This window comes from Syngnathoides biaculeatus, chromosome 23 (genome assembly GCF_019802595.1).
Source record: "Syngnathoides biaculeatus isolate LvHL_M chromosome 23, ASM1980259v1, whole genome shotgun sequence".
Lineage (NCBI taxonomy): Eukaryota > Metazoa > Chordata > Actinopteri > Syngnathiformes > Syngnathidae > Syngnathoides > Syngnathoides biaculeatus.
The window spans coordinates 18337900-18362067 of NC_084662.1; the positions used below are offsets into that span (position 1 = coordinate 18337900).

Sequence of the window (24168 nt, forward strand, 5' to 3'; positions counted from 1 at the left end):
TAGAGGTTGGAGACCACCCTCTACCATAATATGGGTTCAGTTCATTGGCTAAAATTTCCATAATGGTTCGTCATCAAATTAAAACTATCAATATGTATCAATGTAAGTGGCAGGATGAAGGGCAAATTTTATAAAACATTGGTGAGGCCGGCCATGGTGTACGGATTAGAGACGGTGGCATTGAAGAAACAACAGGAAGCAGAACTGGAGGTAATAGAAATGAAGATGTTGAGGTTCTCGCTTGGTGTGAACAGGTTGGATAGGATTAGAAATGAGCTCAATAGAGGGGCAGCCAAAGTTGGATGTTTTGGAGACAAGGTGAGAGAGAGCAGATTTAGATGGTTTGGACATGTTCAGAGGCGAGAGAGTGAGTATATTGGTAGAAAGGTGCTGTGGATGGAGCTGAAAAAGAGCGAGAGGAAGACCAAAGAAAAGGTTTATGGATGTGGTGAGGGAAGACATGAGGGCAGTTGGGGTTAGAGAGGAAGATGCAGGAGATAGGCTAAGATGGCAAAAGATGACACGCTGTGGCGACCCCTAACGGGACAAACCGAAAGAAAAAGCAACTGTATATGATGCCACATTATTCCCCAAATTGATACAAAGAAAGTGATTTAATCTGTTTAGAACAGCATGATCAACAAACATGGCTTTACAATCTTCTTAGAATATCTCCAAAATTAAAATCAAATACAATTTCATCGAGATAAGTAACATATGGAAAGTCTCAAATCTCTTTATCGGTCAGTTCACATGTGGGGTTGCCGTAAAACATATTGAGGAGGTGTAAGGAGTTGAGTTTCCGGATTCGACCGAGGAAAGCTGGCTCCGAGGGACAGACATGTTGCCGTTTGCAAATGCGCTTTCCTCTGTAAACGAAATATTCTGCAGTTCCGCTGGCCACAGGGACATTATACAGTATGTCGGAGCACAATTCACAACTGCAGCAGAAACAAAAAAGCACGTTACAGTGAAACCGTAGACACAAAGGCTGATGGAAATGGTTTTCTGTGACAAATATTGCAACGAGTGATAGACAACAACAAGTGTTTTCCAGTTCTTGTCAAAAAAAAAAAAAAAAAAAAAACACAAGGTGTATTGATGTGATACAAAAACTGGTCTAAATCTGGGTAAGCTCAGGATGGCAGCGCTCACACTGGCTTTATTGGATCCCAATTCCCATCAATAAAATCAGTAACACGTCCACATTTTGAGGTGACCCCGTGCATACAAAGCGTGACGCGAACTGAGACGACTTTTGACAGTGCGGCGAAGGCGGATTTAGAACTGGAATGCCATTCTCAAAAACCATCACAGTTATGGAAAAGCCAGAGCGTCGGACACACAGAGCGCAACTGCTGCATATTTCAGTGACTACATCATCTGCGCATTTACAATGCTTGTCAGTAGTACGAGCACTGAAGTAAAACTTGAAAGTATTATTTAAAATATGCACACCCATGGGGATACACGTGAAGCTGCCCTTCAGACGACGAAGACTAAGACATACGTTTTGAAATAAATAAAAGCTGTACATCAGATAAGTGTGAGGATAGTATCGTCATACATACAGTTCAAATGTACATGTAACTGTGTCAAATGGGGATGGGGGAGCAACAAGACGAGAAAACAATGGACTCACATTTCAGAGAGCAGGTGTAAACAGTAAATAAGGCTGCAAAATAGCTCTAGAAAAGGAAGTAAAAAATATTCTGTGTTCTTCCTGGGATCTTTTTCCTCTAGTCGTTATCTTGTTTTGGAACGTTTGCTATACATTTGAAGTGACGGGTAGAAAATATATATCTTTATGTATATATATATATATATATATATATATATATAGATAGGTTTGCTTTGGTCAGGGAAAGAAGCTAATATCCTACACTTTGTTCAAGTGATTTTTGCAAGTGAGGCATGTGCGGTAATATATACTGTAGAGATATAAATATGAACACGCCAATGTGACTCCTGCGATATATCTGTTGGAAGTTTGGGATGCTGACTGACATTATGAAAAATATTATTTACATACATCACATTTCGCTATTGTGTTGATCACAGCAACTGCTACAATTTGAGTTTTTTTTAAGTGCACATGTAACGTCTAATGGCATATTTTGCTCCATTTTTTATTTAATCGCAAAGAAACTACCACTGCCCAAATAACACACATTCAATTTGCTGATGGGAATAAAACAATGTCTTGATGCAGTCATAAGGTAGCAAGTGTAAAGTTCAAAACGTTTAATACAGACAAAAAAAAAAGAGATGCGATGTTGGTCTCATCCTATTGAAAGATTTGAAAAATGTTCAGGACTCTGAAGATTCAGTGGATAAAAAAAGGTCGACACACCCCCAGCCAAATGCCATGTTTTTTTTTCTAAGATTAAAATAAAACCCACAACAAAGATATCTTTCACCTGCACAAATTGATTAAAAAAATGGAAGCTTTTAATAGAGGAGAAAAAAATTGAACATGCACCTGTGTATAGTGCCTCTGGTGAACCTTGTAGTTTAGATGTTCAAGTAGGCTTTTCCTGACATTTTTCAATTCACACCTTACAGCACAAGCAATTGTCGGCAGGGAACTTCCACAGGTGAAAGCTCCACAGAATCAGATAGAACTTGTAACATTTGATAAATGCAATGAGTTTGCTTGCATATTTTAGAGGAAAAAATACAGATGAGGAAACACCAAGAACTGGAGAACTGGAAACCTGTCCAAAATTTATAAAAAAAAACAGGTCAGGAAGGCTGCTAGCACCATTAAAGTAGCTGCAAGAATTCTGAGCAAATATTGGTTGTTTAGTACACGTGACAACGTCCCCAGTTCTTCATATTTCTGCTCAATACAGTAGCTTTAAATATGGAAGCCAATCTTGCAAAGTAATAAAAAAAAAAAAAACACTTGAAATTTCCTAAATGCACGTAGGAAAATGGAGTTATGCAAATTCTTGGTCACGTTAATGGTGGAAAAGGCTTTAGAAGCATTTATTTCGCTGTCAGTTCTTTTATTTCTAAAAACCTAGCATTTAAACACAGGTGTGCAGACTTTTTTTTTCCTTTAAATCCACTGCATAAATTCTGGTGAGCCCCCTGAGGTTTGAAATGTGGTGAGAAGAGGGATGACAAAGTGGTGCATAACTAAAACTAGAAGGCCTCGAGCAGGGGTGCTCAATGCGTCGACTGGTTGATCGCTTGACCTTGTGACAACCCCCCCCCCCCCCAAAAAAAAAGACGTCAGCCTATCATACATCTCTTCCCTTGCTTCAGGCATGCCCAATACGTCGATCGCATCACTTGACTGACAGTTAGTTTGACCAATCCTGGCCTTTTCTGACATGACGTAAAGGCGTGTTCTAGCAAGCTGGTGAGTTGGCCTCCCACTGATGTCTCTGGATTCTCACCCCCCCCAAACAGATAGATAGCGGCTTAAAAACTAGATTTTGAGTTTGGGCATCCCTGGCCTAGAGGGCATTATCAGATTGTGTGTGTGTATATGGGCACGTGTGTGTGTCTCAGTCCTGAAGCTGGCTTTCCTCAGATGTCCACCTGATGGGAGGTGGCGACAGTCCAAGTCTGGAGTACTTCAGCTGCAGCAGGTCGCCCACTTCATTCATGGCCTCCAATACCTGGCAAAAGATCACAGGCAGTGTTATCACTCAGTCTGCAAAGAGGACAGCCCGTAACTTAAACAGTCAGTGAAAAATGCCGATAAACTGATAAATGCTGGGCGGACAATAAAATGAAACTAATAAACAAGCGCGAACCTTTGAAGCGATTCCTGAGTGACGAGTCTAAATGACACTTGGGTGTGAACATCCAGCAAAGGCGCGCAGCGAAAAAGCCACAACACAGCGCAAACCCCCGCACTTCTTTCCACAGTAAATGAATCGGCATCGCAACACTCCAAAGCACCTGGAAACGATTTACCTTCCCCCTGACCTTTTTTCCGATTCCACCGCTTGAGAAACAGTAAGGCCTGGGTTTTCCAAAGACGGAAAAACGCGGCTCCTCCAAGTGCTCTACAAAGGCTTTTGGATGCCCTTTAAATGGACTTTTACAAATGGTGTTGACATGCACCACAGCAAGATGAATGAAGTGCTTTTGGAGAGACGCAGCAGCTCATATAAAAGCCAAACTGTAAGACTGACAGGCAGCTTCCAAGCGCTATTAAAGTAAAAAGGCAAACTGGGAGCCATTATTCAAAAGACTCACGCAAACACACAAATGTGGATCAACGGTGAATTACGCCCATTTAGTTGATCCAAAACAACTACACTTAACTGTGTTATTGCCCACTAGACAACCTAAAAGCAGCTAAATGACTGATAAGAGGGATAAATGGCAACCAAAAAAAAAATGCTGGTGTTAAACCCGGAAGTTTATATACAAAACTTAAAAGACCCCCCCCCCCCATTATACAAATGAGCAGTGAGTTTCACATATGCCTTCAAATACATAGACGCGTGTTTCTAATTAACCCCAGACAGTGAGAAAAAAATCCATGAAGGTAAAATTCTGAATTCAACTGCGTTAGTGTTTCCGGTGAGTTGGAGCCAACACAGCTCAGCTCGACTGGTCACCAGAGACTTGTGTGGTTATTAATGGGTCAAAAGTGTCACACGGTTTTGAAGACTGTTGACAGCGGCTGGCTGAAGTGGCGGACTTACCGTGTCGAGCATTTCTCTCGTGTGAGCAGCTGAAATGCAGAAACGTGCTCGTGATTCGATGATTGGAGTTGCCGGGAAGCCGACGACCACTGTGCCGATGTTCCGTCTCAACATCTCTCGGCCAAATGCCCTAAAATGCAAAAAGGACGTCACAGAACATGCTTGTTTCCTCCATAATGCAGTCTATGCTGGTGCCCCTTATGAAAACCGATGAAGTTATCAAATAAAGGTTGATGTGCTGTGGAGTTTTGAAAATACAATCAATAAACACCAGTGAAGTGCAAACGAAATGATTAAATGGCTCATATTTGACTGGACCCTTGCTGAAACTATACAATGAACGGACAGAAATAATACTTCTGAGTTGGAATCACGAACCCAATTTTGGCAGGCATGTAGAGCATCACAGGTACGACAGGGGAGTCATTGTTGCCATAGATAATGACACCCATCTCACGAAGTTTCCTGCGGAAGTAGGTTGTGTTCTCGGACAGCTGGCGGAGGCGGTCTGCGCCTGGAGAGGACGGAAGACATTTAAGAACGTCTTGTTTTTCAACGGTGTGTTTTTGGAACAATTGGGGGTTTTGGTCCTACATTTTCCCCAACATTTATAAAGACAAACAGTTTTTAAATGTTGTCACAATTTTGAACAATAACTTAGCACAGTCAGTGTCCAGAATGAATGACTGATGGTGACGAAGTTTTTCAGAGTGTAAAGTACATTGCAAACTTATGTAGTGGAGCAAAGTAAGTTGCTGTTTCTATCAAACAAAAGGGATGAGTGGGGTAAAAGGAAAATCATTTCAAGGATTCTTACATCCAAACTAACAAGCAGCATATGCTGCCACTGCTAAGCAAGTCCAATGCACACACATTTACTTAGCTTGTGAAACACTACATTTCTACTAAACCAACTGGGCTCACTACGACCCAGCAGTTGGTATCAAGTGTCTTTACTAAGTGTATTCTGCTTACATACATCACACAACAAAGTTGGGTGAGGTCATGTTAGTAAATTTGCAGAAACGATTTTATGGTGTAATCACCTAAAATAAGTGAAAACACCAGTTAAGCAGGTGGGAAATGAATTTCTTGGACAACTCCACATTTTTCCCCCGTTATTGATCGAGGTTGTAAGAGTCATCCAGATGGCCAAGTGATGGAAACAGCACGCATGTTTATGCAACTTCCCCCCTTTAATGACTTATGAAGTCATTTTAGCCTGCCTTCAAATTGCAAAACAAGTGCATTATCTGGAAATCACAAGCCCAAGTGTAATTTGCTCCTCAGCGTTTGCCTTTGAAGACAGCCCAAATTCATTACGATGGAGGTCGCCGGGGGTGAAGCTAAACAGGCATCAATCCTCTCATGTCTGCCTGGTGCACACTGTGGATTCGCCCGGAGGGTCTTCAGGCCATCCCCCCGTGAGATAGCATCTAAGCCAAACAAATGGTACAATGTGCCAGCAGCAACATACATCTGCCTGCCTGACTGACTCCCTAACTTCAAAGCGCCATGAGAAACAACCAAGTCGGAAATTATCCTACCAAAAAAATAAAAATATATATCAAGACTACACCACACAGTGAACTCAAAGCACTGCTGGTAAATCAATGAAATTCAGAGAGTTGCCTAGCATTCTTTCCGTATTTACATTTCACGCCTCGATGTCCCATCCTTATTATATATGATTGATGTGATTTGATTAGCTGTTTGTGTAAAAGGAAACTTCCCCGCTATCTACCAGATCCAAATTTGCATTCGTGTTTGAAACTTCAAAGACTTGCAACAGGTGACAGGGCTGCAACGTATCAGGCTGTCATTGTAATTCTTCCACAAGGAAATCTAAAGCCAGCACGGTTTGTCTGGCTATCTTCAGAGCAGATGATGTTATAAAAGGCCAGGTCAGCCCTCTGCCAGTGAAAAAGCATCAGGTGCTTATTACTTTGCCAAGCACAAAGGATGGATTATGTGTTTAAAAAAAAAAAAAAAACATACAGAGCCACTTTGTAGATTGTATTGTAATTCTACACTTGGTGTGGTTCCAACCTAAACTCTAATACATTTTCATTTTTCACAAAAACAGTCCACTCGCATCTGGGGCCAAATCTGTCCATGACTAAACAGATCCAGCAGGTGGTGCTACACATACAGAACTATAGTGGCATTGTAAGTAATTTGTTTTAAACGTGCTCTATGACGATTTTAATACAACAAATGGTGTAAAGTAAAGGATGTGCGACTGTTCATCAGCATTTTAGGGGAGAATGACAGACTAATAGTAAAAAGGGGCACCTCCCCGAAATACGATTCAGTGCTTTATTTGTTTTTGTAGATGTGTCCAACTGAGTTTGATCTAAAGGGATCACAGGCACTCAGCACCCTGCTGCCTTGTACCCAGCATGAAGGCAAAGGAGCACACACGAGAAGAAACACACATCTGAAAATAATAAACGACGGCCTCCTCACCATAATGTCACCTTCACAATGTAACACCAAAACACGGGTTATGGCCAAAAAGCACAAAACTACGCATTTTGCATATTGAAGAAGCCTAAACCAGTCTTGGATTGGGAATAAGGGTTAAAAAAAAAAAAAATTAAATTAAATTTTAGCCACCTACTGGATGAAGTGATTTGACTATTTTATTTATTATTCCTAAAGCGACAATTGGTCAGTAAACAATTAAAACTCAACTGTTGGCACTGATAAACACCAAAGTAGTATCCAAATTCACGTTTGAATGGAAAAGTATAATAGAAGAATGACATTTACATCATGATGAAGGCCACGGTTGGGATTAGAATCAAGATATCGTGGTTCATATTGACATCTAGTGGTCAAATACCGAATTACCACATGTTGTAATGTACAGCACTTGCTTGGGTATTATTAGCTACGACACTAAACCCTCAAGCACAGCGCAGGATTTTTTTTAAACTAGTTTTCAGCAGTGGCTGACCATCAATTTTTTTTCCCTTAAAAAACACTGTAAAAATGTCATGTATCACATACTACAGCCTTGTATTTTTTTTATCCTATCCATACGTCCATTTTCAAATGCAGCCCTATGGGGGGCACAAACCAGTGCAATCTGTAGGCCGGTCCCAAGCCCGGATAAATGCAGAGGGTTGCGTCAGGAAGGGCATCCGGCGTAAAAACTGTGCCAAACAAATATGAGCGTTCATCTAAAGAATCCCATACCGGATCGGTCGTGGCCCGGGTTAACAACGCCCGCCCCCGGCACTGCTAACCTGCAGGGCGTCGGTGGAAATTCAGCTACTGTGGGTCGAAGACAAAGAAGAGGAGGAAACTGGATCCAGCGTCAGAAGAAAAAGAGGAATGCACAGAGCCTACAACTGAGTGTAGGGACTTTGAATGTTGGGACTATGACAGGAAAAGCTCAGGAGTTGGTTGACATGATGATTAGGAGAAAGGTTGATATTCTGTGCATCCAAGAGAGCAGGTGGAAAGGTAGTAAGGCTAGAAGTTTGGGAGCAGGGTTTAAATTATTCTACCACGGAGTAGATGGGAAGAGAAATGGAGTAGGGGTTATTTTAAAGGAAGAGCTGGCTAAGAATGTCTTGGAGGTGAAAAGAGTATCAGATCGAGTGATGAGACTAAAATTTGAAATTGAGGGTGTTATGTATAATGTGGTTAGCGGCTATGCACCACAGGTAGGATGTGACCTAGAGTTGAAAGAGAAATTCTGGAAGGAACTAGATGAAGTAGTTCTGAGCATCCCAGACAGCGAGAGAGTTGTGATTGGTGCAGATTGTAATGGACATATTGGTAAAGGAAACAGGGGCGATGAAGAAGTGATGGGTAAGTACGGCATCCAGGAAAGGAACTTTGAAGGGCAGATGGTGGTGGACTTTGCAAAAAGGATGGAGATGGCTGTAGTGAACACTTATTTCCAGAAGAGGGAGGAGCATATAGTGACCTACAAGAGTGGAGGTAGAACCACGCAGGTAGATTATATTTTGTGCAGACGATGTAATCTGAAGGAGGTTACTGACTGTAAAGTAGTGGTAGGGGAGAGTGTAGCTCGACAGCATAGGATGGTAGTATGTAGGATGATTCTGGTGGTGGGTAGGAAGATTAAGAAGACAAAGGTAGAGCAGAGAACCATGTGGTGGAAGCTGAGAAAGGAAGAATGTTGTGCGGCCTTCTGGAAAGAGGTGAGACAGGCTCTCGATGGACAACCGAAGCTCCCGGAAGACTGGACGACGACAGCCAAGGTGATCAGAGAGACAGGCAGGAGAGTACTTGGTGTGTCATCTGGTAGGAAAGGGGAGAAGGAGACTTGGTGGTGGAACCCCAAAATACAGGGAGTCATACAAGGAAAGAGATTAGCGAAGAAGAAGTGGGATACTGAGAGGACTGAGGAGAGGCGAAAGGAGTACATCGAGATGCGACGTAGGGCAAAGGTAGAGGTGGCAAAGGCTAAACAAGAGGCATATGAAGACATGTACACCAGGTTGGACACGAAAGAAGGAGAAAAGGATCTCTACAGGTTGGCCAGACAGAGGGATAGAGATGGGAAGGATGTGCAGAATGTTAGGGTGATTAAGGATAGAGATGGAAATGTGTTGACTGGTGCCGGTAGTGTGCTAAATAGATGGAAAGAATACTTTGAGAAGTTGATGAATGAAGAAAATGACAGAAGGAAGAGTTGAAGAGGCAAGAGTGAAGGACCAGGAAGTGGAAATGATTACTAAGGGGGAAGTCAGAAAGGCATTACAAAGGATGAAAAATGGGAAGGCAGTTGGTCCTGATGACATACCGGTAGAGGTATGGAAGCAATTTGGAGAGATGGCTGTGGAGTTTTTGACCAACTTATTCAACAGAATACTAGCGGGCGAAAAGATGCCTGAAGAATGGAGGAAAAGTGTTCTAGTTCCCATTTTTAAGAACAAAGGGGATGTTCAGAGCTGTGGGAACTATAGAGGAATAAAGTTGATGAGCCACACAATGAAGTTATGGGAAAGAGTAGTGGAGGCTGGACTCAGGACAGAAGTAAGTATCTGCGAGCAACAGTATGGTTTCATGCCTAGAAAGAGTACCACAGATGCATTATTTGCCTTGAGGATGCTCGTGGAAAAGTACAGAGAAGGTCAGAAGGAGCTACATTGTGTCTTTGTGGATCTAGAGAAAGCCTATGACAGAGTACCAAGAGAGGAACTGTGGTACTGCATGCGTAAGTCTGGTGTGGCAGAGAAGTATGTTAAAATAGTACAGGACATGTATGATGGCAGCAGAACAATGGTGAGGTGTGCCTTAGGTGTGACAGAGGAATTTAAGGTGGAGGTGGGACTGCATCAGGGATCAGCTCTGAGCCCCTTCCTGTTTGCAGTGGTAATGGATAGGCTGACAGATGAGGTTAGACTGGAATCCCCTTGGACCATGATGTTCGCAGATGATATTGTCATATGCAGTGAAAGCAGGGAGCATGCAGAGGAACAATTGGAAAGATGGAGACATGCACTGGAAAGGAGAGGAATGAAGATTAGCAGAAGTAAAACAGAATATATGTGCGTGAATGAGAAAAGTAGAGGGGGAAGAGTGAGGCTACAGGGAGAAGAGATAGCGAGGGTGGACGACTTCAAATACTTGGGGTCAACAATACAGAGCAATGGAGAGTGTGGTCAGGAAGTGAAGAAACGGGTCCAAGCAGGTTGGAACAGCTGGCGAAAGGTGTCTGGTGTGTTATGTGACAGAAGAGTCTCTGCTAGGATGAAGGGCAAAGTTTACAAAACAGTGGTGAGGCCGGCCATGATGTACGGATTAGAGACGGTGGCACTGAAGAAACAACAGGAAGCTGAACTGGAGGTGGCAGAAATGAAGATGTTGAGGTTCTCGCTCGGAGTGACCAGGTTGGATAGGATTAGAAATGAGCTCATTCGAGGGACAGCCAAAGCTGGATGTTTTGGAGACAAGATTCGAGAGAGCAGACTTCGATGGTTTGGACATGTTCAGAGGCGAGAGAGTGAGTATATTGGTAGAAGGATGCTGAGGATGGAGCTCCCAGGCAAAAGAGCGAAAGGAAGACCAAAGAGAAGGTTTATGGATGTGGTGAGGGAAGACATGAGGGCAGTTGGGGTTAGAGAGGAAGATGCAGGAGATAGGCTAAGATGGCAAAAGATGACACGCTGTGGCGACCCCTAACGGGACAAGCCGAAAGGAAAAGAAGAAGAAGAAGAAGAAGAAGATACGTCCATTTTCAGAGCTGCATATCCTCACAACAGTTGTTGGAACCTCTTATCCTATTATTATTTGTATTATTAAGATTATTATTTGCATGGCCAAGGCAATTTACTTCCTCGACACTCACACCATGTTTGTGGTGAAAGAAAAAAGTTATATATTGAGTATATTTAGCTCCTTAAAATGTTTCACGAATATGGCAATCACAGTGTTCCCGTCGTAATGAGTTGGTAAATGTGCAAGAGCCAATGGCAACTGCAATATCCACATCTAAGAGTATTACATTCAAATCAAGGTGTGTATGGAAAGCGTAATATTACATCTAGTTATTTATTGACTTCTATTTTAACACCCATCCTTTAAGCTCAAGCACAGAATCGCTTGAAAGCGGGTTCAGAACCTACCTAGTGTGGTCCCATCCTCTCCCATGATGATTTTCATTGAGGTGATGATTTGTTGAGCCACTGGTGGCGGCATTGAGGTGGCATAAAGGGCGCTGTGTGAATGTTGGCGGAGGTAGTCGATCAGCTCCTAGTAGAGGAATTACAAACATTTAAAGAAGCCACACATGTGGAAAAAAAAACAAAGCTTTGGTGCAAATAATTTGCATATTGTTTTCTTTGTTACATTAGGGTTTACTATTACAAAGCGTCCCATAGCAAGTGAAAGTTTGACTTATAGGACCACACGTTAGTAAGCGATCTCTGATCTCTAAGCCTTATTACGCAATGCATAGTGCTTCACTTTTTCCACATCACATTATGTAAGACTTTCAAAATAGAAAACATTATTTTTTTTCACCGTCAAATTTCTATCCACAAAGATGTATAGAATTGTTTTCCACATGCTGCATATCTACAGTTTGACTGATACTCATCAACCCCCTTTAAAGGATGGAAGTTTGAGTTTTGGCTTGTTTCCGCTGACCTTTTTGCCTCCGATGTAACCCCCAGCACTGCCAAAGCTTTTTGTAAATGTTCCCATCATGACGTCAACATCTGTGGGACTGAGGCCAAAGTAGTCCACCACTCCTCTGCCGTTGGGCCCCAAGGCCCCAATACTGTGGGCCTCGTCCAGGTACACGTATGCCTTGTAGCGCTTCTTTAGGGCAATGACCTCTGGCAGGCGCACAATGGAACCCTCCATACTTTGGGACAAGAAAATACAGTACAGGTTAAAAACAATAACAGAACATTTCCTGTATGTATTTTATCATACATTGGGACTTGTGTTTGTGATTTTATCATTCTACTCCAATTCTAAATTGAGGAATGTGCTTTTGGGATAAATTACAGGAAAACTTACACCCACAATACAAATCTAACATCAATTTGGACTTTCAAGGAATGTATGAGATGGTCCGGAGACCACAGCTTCAACTTTGGCAACCTCTTCTTGGATTTGATTGTAAAAATAAGCCCTCTCTATTTCCATAATCTGAGTGTTTGCCTTGGAAAGCCCAGTCAAGTCAAACTCCATTAATACTGCATTGGAAAAAGGACATTCATTAAGTTGTGCTGGTTGTTTAAAAATGGTATTGATCCCCACGACTAAATACCTTTACTGTAAATGCACTTCAAGGACAGGTTGGGGGAGGGGGGGGGACAAAAATATGGTAAGAAATATGGCAGAAAATGTCTAAACTCAGCCAGAACTGTAAAATTGGCTTTCACATATTTTTCTAAGCAGACCAGTCATGAAAGTAAAACTTCCATTCATCCATTTTCCACTGCACTTACTCTCCCTGCGCTCGCTTGATGTATGTAAAGTACACAAAGGGTGTAATGGTTCAGAGAAGTCATAGTTTGGTATGGACCTCTGTTTTGGTTCAGTACAGTTTGAGAGAAAAGTGGGGAAGACCAAATGCATAATTCAAGGTTTAAATCTTCTTTTTTGAAAAGTGTCTGTCTACATTGTTAGATCTATTTGCAATAATGTCACCTCCTGTTGAGAAAATCCTCTCATTGGGGATTGAGGTGGCATGTCCAGACAGGTAAAATTTAAAACACAGAAAAACAAACACTCCAAAAAAACACGAGCCTTGTTTTTCTGTGCTTTGTGCAGACAGGTCAGCATTGCAAAAAAAGAATCTGTTCTCAATTGCCTTGTCTAGATGAATAAAGGTTGCATAAATAAATAAAAAGGTAAAAACATGCCAACATTTCTTGATTAGGATAAACAGACTTATGGGCCTCCTACCCAAAAGAGGTTTGGATGAAACGGAGATGCACTCACTTGCAAAAAAGGGCAGGAAACATCAAGGGGTTATGTTCGCACAGAGTGGGACATTTTAACGAGGCTTGAGAACTTTTAATAAATACTTGAAACCTTGTTTCTATACCACTACATATGTGTGTTTAACTGTTGAAATGTGTATGACAGTAATATCTTGGTCCTTTCTGAGTTCAGATCGACAGTAGAGGCTTGCTCAAAACACTTGGGATAAACTGTCAAGACTCCTGTTTTCATGTTCAATCTTTTTCCCACTGACATACCTAACAGGTACTGAACAACGTGAAGACACTGTCCTCATTTCAACTACCATCTTCATGTCATGACTGTTCTAATCTACAGGAAACCTGAAAATTTCCCACAGAAGTGGGTGCATCTTCAAGCTGCTTGTCTGTCATTTTAATTTGTCATGATGCCAACTTCTTTTTCTTTGTAGGACTGCATGCACCGAACCATGATGCCATTAGGGTGATGGTTTGGGACAAATACATATATTGTTACAGCCCTAGTGGTCAGTAGTAGTTTTTTTTTTTTTTTTTAATTCAAAAGAATGATTAATTTGGCAGCATGGCGGAGTATTTGGTTAGATTGTCGGCCTCACAGTTCTGAGGATCGGGATTCAAATCCCAGATGCGGCTGTGTGGAGTTTGCATGGTTTCCCCATTTATACGTGGGTTTTCTCAGGGCACTCGGGTTTTCTCCCAGATCCCAAAAATATACATTACTTGGACACTCTAAATTGCCTCTAACAGGGATTGTGAGTGCGTCTGTTGTCTGTCTCTATCTTCCATGCAGTGGATCTTTCCGACCTGTCAATCACTTGTACAATAGTAGCCAATCAGATAGCTGCATTGTCTTAATCCCTGGCTTGACACACCCCTCTCGCCATATTGTCCCACAAGCAATGCTGGCTGTCAGCAGCGTGCGCTTGGAAAAGTTAATGGTACGAAGAAAATGGTCCTCAATGCGCTTGGGAACATGCAATTCTGATGAAAGATATCCTGCTAGGTTACAAGGGGCCCGGTTGATTCATTTTCCAAAACCCAAAACACAGTTGAAGTCTCTACGATGGAATAAGCTTTTCGGAAGAGTGCACGTACAACTAAATGTGGACAATATCAACAAACACAAGGCTGTGTGTTCGAAGGTAAGTGAGGGAGAAGTATCTTCTCAGAGTTTGATTGAATTATTGTCCGTGCTTAAAAATGTCTATTTGCCTATTTGTATCACATCAAACTTTTAAGACAGAGCACTGGGTTTGATAACGAGCCAGGTCAAATGAATACACCCACTCACTTCTAAAGACTACAATATTACTCATGATCTTTCCAAATAAAAAGTAACCACCCTGCTTTACATGCGCTGTACGATTCCACCATTTTATCCTGTTGGATTTCTATATGAAGTTTGTGAGGCGTCAAAACTTTTTTTTTTCTTTGCATCGATCACCAACTTTTCACTGTAACTCTGACATTGACACAGTCCTGCTCCGTCCAAAACCTTAATTCCGCGTACATATCCTTACGTGAAATAGTTGAGACCTCTCTGTAGAACTCTCTTGGACAAGTTTGACACATTTGGCATATCCCAATAATATCTGGAATACGTGATAGAAAATCGACTTCAAACATGTTCTGTTCAATCGCCATTTTGGAAGCTTGTGGGACATGACTAAGGGGGAGGACCTTAAGTTCGCCATCAGAAAGCTCCATTGGCTGGCAACCAGTTTAGGGTCCACCCCGCCTGCTGCTCAAAGATAGCTGGGATAGGCTCCAGTACTCCAGTGACCCTTGTGAAGATAAGCGGGTCAGAAAATGGATGCCAGGATAGAAACAATTAATTTAAACATCACATTTATCCAGAGATTTTTAGTTTTCAGAATAGGTAAGAGTTTTACCTGGCTTACATTAAAACGTGTGCTTTTATGTAACAATAGTAGCCAAAAGATTGTATCTTTCAACTTCATTATACTTTTTTTCCCTCATAGCTTCAGTGTCTTTCAAAATATAGTTTCATATGCTCACCCCTTATTATTCAAACGGTATTGTTTTGTTGAACAGGTTTTATGGTGGGCAGGACGGCGTGGTAGTGGTTAGCATGTCTGCCTCCAGTCGGGAAGCTCTGGGATCGAATTTCGGCTGCTGTTTTTAAACACCATGCAGCTGTATTTCAGCTTGATTGGCAGAAAAGCGCTTCAATTGCTCAGACAAACTGAAACATTTGTGTTAAGGCATGTATGTATATTCCACTTTATCGGTTCTTACCTGTAAATGCCCTCTACCACAATGAGAATTTTTCTCCAGGGCCGATGGGTCCTCGGCTGTCCATGTACGATGGCGTCTCGCAGGAGTTTCTCCAGGCTTTGCATGTCTACGGAAGATGCAAAAGGATTGGTTCGTGTTCAAAGTTTGAAATACACAAACGAATGCTGTGGTCAAGAGCTATGGATGCTATACGTGTACCTCAGTCAACAACTATATAAAAGGTTACTCTCGGTCCACCTACTGTTATGTTTGAACACCCGAATTGTTGAGCCTGATAGACGGGCTCCCAGCACAAGTGATGCATGATTCAGCTCGTCACTCAAGATGAGACACCCCTAAGACAAGAAGATGGAAAAATGTTTAAACTGAGTTCTGAGATGCAGAAAGAGGTCAATTTTTTTTTTATTTAGTTTAATTAGGCACAGTATCACTGCATATAAACTGAATAACCTATTACGATGTCAACCTTGCCAAAATTTGAGTCACAAATTGACAGAATACTGTAAAACTGTATGCTACTGTATGTTATTGATCAAGTAAAAATGCATGATCCTACTGGCAAAGTTCGTTTTTGATTCATGTTTGTTACATTACCTTATTGTAATAAATATTAATCCATTTATATGTACACTAGATGTTGCATGTGCACAGCGTGGGTAATTTCCCAAGGAGTAACCACAAAAGGGTGAAAAGTTTTCAGAAACCCTTGTTTGCATTTTCTTTGGACAGGAAACAAACATGAAAAATTGCAACAACTTGTATGTCCAAACAATTGTAAATACAACAAACATTACACAGCACCTAACAGGACTATATTTGAGAGCCTGCAACAAGTTTAAACATAATGATAAGCCCTTGAGCACAACAGGAAGAATGCAGATAAATGTGGGAAAATAACAAACATTCATCATTATTAAATATTACGCCCGAAACATTGCACACAAAGAATAAAGGTAATAATATTTGCAAGCAAAAATGTGACTGCACAATGTCACTTATTGGTGAATTTGATAATGAGCAATGGCTTACCACTCTTTTCCCTTCGAAGCATAAATACATGTATTGGAACAACTCTGAAATATGCAGTACCTAATGTCGAGGGATATTGCAATATTGTACAGTGGACTCCCGTATTTGAGCGCGGAGGTGGGATGAGTGTTTCTGGGTACCAAGCCAGACCGCAAATAGCCAAAATCCCTTGTTTCCCCCCAAACACTTCTTGAATATGCTGACATAAGATGCTAACAAGTGTTTTGCGAGGTAGGTCCCTCCCTCAAAGAGAATAAAAGAAAAAATATGAAGCCAAAAATTGGAACAAAATTGAAAAACAGTAAATGGGTGAATCTGCAGGTGTCAAACCTGCAGGGGTCCTCCTGATTGCTCATTGGTATTATACTGCATCACACTGACACTCAAATAAATAAGCATTGTACACAACACAAAATGGTGTTATGAAAAAGGGAGGGAAGAAAAAAAAAAGTTGGCAGCCAACATTAGACTCACTGAAGAATGTGTGAGGCTCACTGCCAAGGGCTGTGGCTGTTTCACCACCTTAAGTTTCTCTTGCTTGCTTTGAGTCGACTGTACACAACTCTGCATGCTGTAATTTCTACTTCCTGTTCAAACACTGGCCATTAAAGCAAGTAAAAAGTGATATGAAACTTGGATTGAGATCAATAGTGGCGGAGATTTATCAAACAAAAGCAGCTGAACTCACAGTGTTTTGAAATCTTTATCCGGAAGCGAGAGAGCTTTGGAACACTCTGACCTGTTCGCTGTTGGCCTTACATTTGTTTTTACTAAAACCAGGAACAGGACGCTGTGTTAGTTCCTTAAAAGTAAATTTGTCATCTTAAGGACACACTATGACGACAAAGTAGATAGTCATAAGCAATATCGTGGCTGATGGAGAACAAGAAGAGAAGAAGGAAAAGGGAAATTCCTTACCTTTCCAGTAAGAGCTGGAATGTTCATGGAATTAGTAGCGAAGCCCATACCGAACGCCATAGCTGACTCAACACCAAGGAACCTGGCAATCAGTTGCTCCAGCTCCTCGTGGATGTCAAGGTTTCCTACAAAGGACAAAATGTTAACATCGTAGAAGTGTTCTCTAATATAAAATAAAAAAATACATGTTTAATTTCAGATGTGTCTAAATGTGACGAGCTTTTCAAATATTACAGTTTGCTTCAATGCAATATGGCGGTTGTATGAATTATTCTTAAAATTTTTTAAAGTAATTGAGGAAAATACATAGTTTGAAGTTGCAAAAGGAAAATTTTACTTCCGAATAGTCTTCAGTAGGTTTCACAGTGCATGAAAGTCAAATCTTGAGAAGTTTTCATTTTTACATTAAAAATGTGCGCAGTTTGACAAGGGAGCATTTGAATAAAACACATTTACAGTCAAAACTTTAGAATATCATTTTAATGAATGTTTAATTCAACCTACAAAAAATAGTTTGAGTAAGTGGAAAACAGGTGTGCTGGCTTATCTGTATTTTTTAGGTAGACTAAACAATATTCATAAAGTAGCAGCTTTTGGAGCTTTTTCCCATTTTCCTCAGTGATTTGTTGAAGAGAAGATACACAAAAAAATGTAAAATATACATTATAGACACTGGTATTTGTCAGCTAGTTCTTACCTAGTTCACAGCGAGTGCTGGCCACTCCCACACCATACTTTTTTGTGACCTCAACAGAAGCGTCAGCACAAGTCCCGGTGTTCTCGGCAAAGCCGAGGTAATTGTAAGAGCCCATGTTGATGACATCCTTCACCACCTTTCCAGTGTGCCTACAGGAAAGAGAGACAATGAAACTCAGGATTACAAGACAAGGACCCAGGGTCAGGGTAAAATAATTAACTTTAACACGTGGGCTGCGGTAGCTGTGCAAATATTTCCTGTTCAGTGTTGTCCTTTAAATGCCCCAGTCATCTAACAGCAGGATATTACACAATAGTTTATCTAAAGGAAATTCAAGCGAGGCGTATTTTAAACATTCCAATCATGATAAATACAGTGGAGAGAGAAAGCGACACACACTTTTGAAAGATTGCGCTGATGTAGGATTATTTTAAAAACGGAGGTAGTTTTGTCAAGGTGGAGGAACTTGTTGCTCCAATAGCTGGAAGAGTAATGTCACTGTCAATAAATTATGGCTTTACCAGAAAAACGTGAAGGTGAGAAGAAAAAAAGCTTCATGGAATACATAACTCTAGTAAATATTGACAAAAGGAACCATGGTTAAGCAGTATCCAGCGAAACCCCGGTATTCGCATGGGTCAGGGATGGGTCACAATGTGAACAGCGAAATTCCGCCAATAACTGTCATTTATTTTGCCCTGAAAAAAAACGCTTGATTTTTTCTTTTTCAAAACAAACCCAAATTCTTGAAAAAGCAGGAATAAACCACCACAAAGCATTTTCGGAGTTGTGTCCCAACCTCCCCAGAAAAGAAAACAATGAAAATCATTTGAAAAAGAAGGGGGGAAAAAATTCAAGTAAAATAATATGCAAATGGGTGAGTCCGTGTGTGCCAAACCGCAAGTATGTAGGAAGAAACCCACGCAGGCACAGGGAGAACATGCAAACTCCACAAAGGCGGACCCGGGATTTGAATCCCGGTTCACAGAACTATGAGGCAGATGTGTGAACCATTCTCCACCATGCTGCCGCTAGAATAATAATTTTTATAATTATTATTAGATTGCTTTAACAAAATTCTGCTAATCCGATTACATCAAGAGAAATCTTGGCCAATCACATAATTTTCAGCTGATTGGTATCGGGTAAAAACGATTGGATTGTTTTTTTATTTTTCCTCATTTTTTAAAAGGTCCTCAGGTACAAAAAACGGCAAGTTGCATCATACTTTCATATTAGCTTTAGTTTGGGGTTTGTGCGGCGGCATAAAAAAGATGAGGCACAAAACCATGTCTAACACGAGGACCGGAATTCCACAAAAATGCATGCTTATTCAAACTGCAACTTTTTAAGACCAGCGCCTCTTTGTTCAATTATGAACCAAAAAAGGAAACCACACATTTTCCACCATGCCACAGGGCAAGTCGACTGACAAAGGAAAACTAGATTTAATCATGTATTCATCTTTTAGCATCTGTATTCATCAAGCTATACCTTAAACAAACCTGCTGCCCGATGATGTGGGGTTGAGGTGACACAGTGTAAGAAAACTACATTACCCAGACAACTCTTCCCCTCTTCCCCCGCTCACTGTTTGAAGGGAAGTTCATTTATAGTTTTACTTTTGCAATTCGTTTCACTTACCATTTAAGAAGATGGGCATTTTGTTATTGCACAAATTAAACTTTTTTTTTTGTAAAGACTGGATATTTGAATGGAATTTGTTTGCATAATGTGCTGCACCACTGACCTGCGAACAAAAATATTTTACTGGTATTTATCTACTTGCTTTGAACCATTACTGGATTATACCCATGTAAAACAGTATCATATTATCAAATACAAATGAAGAAAATTTAGATGTGCTACTTTTTTATGTTATTTTTTTGGTCAGTGTCAGCTCTGGACTCTTTATTATTAGATACTTACTGTAAAATCATGTGACTCAGACATAAAATCTTGTGATAGGAAGATCCCGAGTGTACATATTTGCAACACTGACCAAACAACCAAACTGTACATTTTGTATCTTTATCCCCTGACAGTTTGTATCTGTTTCGAATTAATGTTTAAGATTATTAGTATTTTACATGTATAGAATAAGATGGATTCATGTACTTTAAAGATCAATACATTGTGTGCAGAAGGATGAGCTGCATCTGGTTCCGGTTTAACATTTTGCTGTCTACAGTATTCTTATAAACTTACTGGAAGGTCCAGTTGTAATCAGGGGAAACTCGCTCCATCAGGTCCATCTTTGCCCCTGGAACACTACAGATAGGTCTGTTCCAGTTGTCTCGGATCCTCATGTACAAATTCCTGGTGTAAAAGTTCTCAAAGTCTTGATAGAGTGGGACAAAGTCCTACCAAGGAAAACAGTACAGATGAGGGTATGCAAAAGAAAGAAAACAGACCACAGACTGTATTCAAACCAAAACCTTTGACAGCTGATCGACTGGCCAGCACAAGTGTATTCGGTTCACGCATCTGATATGTGTTTATTAACCTTCTGCTCTTCTCGTTCTCGGGCCATGGTGAATTTCCCGATGTTCCAGTGGCGGAGAAAGTCCCGCAGGTAGCCAAAAATGGTGAGGATGCCATAACCCACATAGGTAAGCACAGCAACCAGTAGGGGAGTCTGCTCAAATGATTCCACAAAGGGCCTCTTGTACAGGCTCGAGTTGTGTGTGCCATGTTGGTTCTGGGGGACAAAACAAGCATTCTCATTATTACAGTTGCCAGATTTCCGTTTCTTGAGGCACAATTTTGAAATGTTGGTGGAATTTCACATAATGGGCATAGTGGCTATCTATCATCTGTGAAATGCTTCAAACATACTTGAGGTTTTCCTCAGACTTTGTTAAAGTATTCCTGAGAAAGACACTAGAGAGCGTTTAAAACTACAACAATGACTGTTTATAAACTGATAACAACAGAACTGCCTTAGCAGTTTGTTTCCATTACAACAGCATTTTCCAGCCTGAAATGTTTTCACAGTTTGTCACAGGACACTGTTAATTTCTTTAAGACACGCATAAAGATGCCAGTCTAACAGCATTGTACTTGTGTTTGTGCTCATAACACCCCAGCGTACAATTACTACACCACAATAGCACCAGCGGAGTCGCATTACTTACTGCGGTTACTTTCTAAAACCATAAACGGGAGGTCCTCCCTTTACAAAAGCGCTCCGTAACCCAAATTTGTGCACAAGTCAAAATGGGGCTTAACACTAAGGCAGCCATTATTACAGTAAATATCTGGATGAAAAGCAAATATCAGGCCATAAAAATAAAACAATCTAATGAAAATCAGCTTGTACGGCTGTACCGAGTGTTTGAACAGTTCTCTTGATTCCTAAGTGAATAACGTATTTTACTTGATGCTGATCCAAATTAGGAATGTTTGGCCTAGGCATATTTTTTTTTTTGTCTGACGGGAAATGCTACGCCAAGTTGGACTAATTCCATAATCACCTCGCTCCACTGATAAAACAAAAAAATAATTCTAAATCCCTTATTTTAAGATCAGGAATGTAGTAGCCATAATTACATCTGTTGATACATCACAATGTTTCTGTACATTGCTAGTTCAAACTAACCAAGTGTGAGGAAAAGCTAAAATATTTAATATTGAGGGGCATTATCAAGAAAAACTATCAGCAATTAATTCTCTTTACAAGACACAAACACAGAAAGTGTATAGAATTTTAGGTTGAGCACAACTCAACATCTATTAAGGCATTTGAGTGTACCCTGCAACTTAGCAGAACCTCATGTGATCAGTCATGCTTCTCTCCAAGAAACACCTCTGAGCACTGCACAGCGTGAGCATTTCAAAACCTGTTGGACGTGACCTTCCCTTTCTGGCGAATGCAGGAAAATGGTACAGAGGCTGTTGCATACTGATGCCCACCTGAATCCACACAGCTAGAAAACATCTCAAATGAATAAAAAAGCCAGAGACCTATTTTAACAAACAAATAATATAGTAGTGTTTTCTCTTGCATCTGTGTTTATTGAAAGTGAGAATTGATATTTAGAAGTCAGATCTCACAGCTGAATGCAAAAATACATTCAGGCTAAGCCAACTACCTTTCAAGTCAAGATAAAGATATTGATGTCATACATCATCGATTTATCTAATTGCAGAATCAAGGATGCCATGTTGTGGCAATATCCCACTTTGTGCTGTATAAAACTCACAAGCGTGTTAACAGCTGATCAACTGTTACAGAACTGATGTGCCAGTTCTGGACTCTACATTTACAACAAAGACACAAGAAACAGCTTAGTATGATGCAGTGCAGTTCTACATAATCCAAACTGCAAACCCGATAACAGTTTAACAAACAGTAACAATGGTCAAAATACTTCATCTGTAACAGATGAAACTCAAAAGAAACTAAAGGCATACCGAATGTTGAGGTCAGTTGTGTTAACACCCATGAATCCATACGTTAAAAATGCAAGATTGGAGCTTTAGTATGGAACGTAAGCCTCTGAAAACACTATCCACTGAACTCCGATAGGACACAATGAGAAATACATATAAAGCTAACAAATTAGTACGGCATCCATGCATTCCCAACCTCCACTAATAAACCACATTTTCTAATCCACTGTGGAAGCGACCACACCCTTGAGAACGCAGACATTCCTCTTCATTTAAGTGTCATGTGGAAGCAAGGCTGGCTCTGCTCTCCCTGGAGACACCAAATTCTAACACAACCGGCCTTGGTCGTTGTCTTCTCATTAGCCAAGGTAAACAGAGACCGGTCTGACTTCACAAAGACACTTGTAGTACCAAACAAAAAAAACCCGGCAAAATTACACAGAGGTGCACGACAACACTGGACTTCAGGTGGCATGAACCATGTTACAAAACAATTAACAAGACAACTTTGTGCTCCGAACTATCCATCTCCATCTGTCCATCCTCAATCTGTCTGTCCACAAGTGAAAATATTAACAAAACCTATTTGAAAAAAATGAGACAGGTTGCATGGACTGAACATGACACAATCCCAGGCGACCTCATCAGAGCAGTCAAACTTCCTATTCCATACAAAACCACATTTACATTAGCAATACGATGACATTCAAACATAGGGGCTCAAATAAATACACTCATTAATACAGTAACTACATATATTTGAAGTGTGACTAAGGAACCCCTATATTGAAACTACAACAAATACACTACAGTAGTCCATACGGCAGTGTTTTGGTATGGATAAAACCACAAAGATTTAACATGACTATAAATGTATGTCTTTTGTCTAACCGAATTCATCAAAGCATTTCAACGCTCTTTTGACTGTGATTATGCAATAGATGAGGGGAAAACATTAACTTTCCCTAATCTGCCCATTAACGTGAGCCATCTTGATCACTGTACAACACGATTAAGAGGTGTGTCTTGTTCATGTAACATTTTTTTTAACCTTAGTAGAGGTTTGATTAGTACATCTAATTATAAATGTCGAGAGACGCATTTATCTCGCTGTAAACTGGAAATTAACTAACACATCGATATGTGAAAACTAAAATGTAAATTTCCAACAAGTCCGGGGCCGTCCCCCATGTAGCGGTTGACGTCCGGGCGGGCCTCACCTTCTCCCCGGGGCGACGATACTTCTGCGGCTGCTGAAACGGGCAGTGGTTCTTCACGAAGCCATTTTTGCTCGCTTTTTGGCCAGTCGACGTCCGACGACAGGCCTCACCGTTGAGCAGCTTGTTGGCGGAGCTTTCCGTCATCTCTGTCGGCTCACCCGTGGCAGGAGGTATCACAAATTGAAGTAGCCCGAGTTAGGTGCGGATAATCGGGAAGTCATGTATGAACTCCGAGAAACGTTTTATTCGACGCCCACTGCGCTGCGTCTCAACCAGGACGCCGGAAAAACACGCCCCCTGGCGCGCGCTCATTGGCCAAGGTGCTGGTCATCAACAAAGATCGTCTATTAAAACCATAAACCCACTAAATATCAGCTCTAATACATTTACTGATTGGGGTATGACACAATTTCAGGGAAACTTTGAACAACGCGTTTATGCTTTTTTTTTTTTTTGATAATAGCTTGTCATTCAGACTGTTCCTCAACATGTGACATTTTAAAGGTAACGGTTATTCCCGCGACGTGCGAACA

At 40.9% G+C, this 24168-nt stretch overlaps 1 protein-coding gene across 1 annotated transcript; it reads right to left on the minus strand.

The window, feature by feature from the left end:
- Positions 1 to 595: 595 nt before the first annotated feature.
- On the minus strand, positions 596 to 23903 carry sptlc2b (serine palmitoyltransferase, long chain base subunit 2b). The gene is made up of 12 exons (XM_061812431.1): positions 23636 to 23903; positions 20527 to 20721; positions 20229 to 20383; positions 18021 to 18169; positions 17324 to 17448; positions 15618 to 15711; positions 15377 to 15482; positions 11808 to 12027; positions 11285 to 11411; positions 5052 to 5187; positions 4674 to 4803; positions 596 to 3632 (listed from the first exon to the last, which is right to left on the minus strand). The coding sequence occupies exons 1-12, from the start codon at positions 23777 to 23779 to the stop codon at positions 3519 to 3521; spliced, it is 1695 nt and encodes a 564-aa protein (XP_061668415.1). The 5' UTR covers positions 23780 to 23903; the 3' UTR covers positions 596 to 3518.
- Between the last annotated feature and the right edge of the window lie 265 nt (positions 23904 to 24168).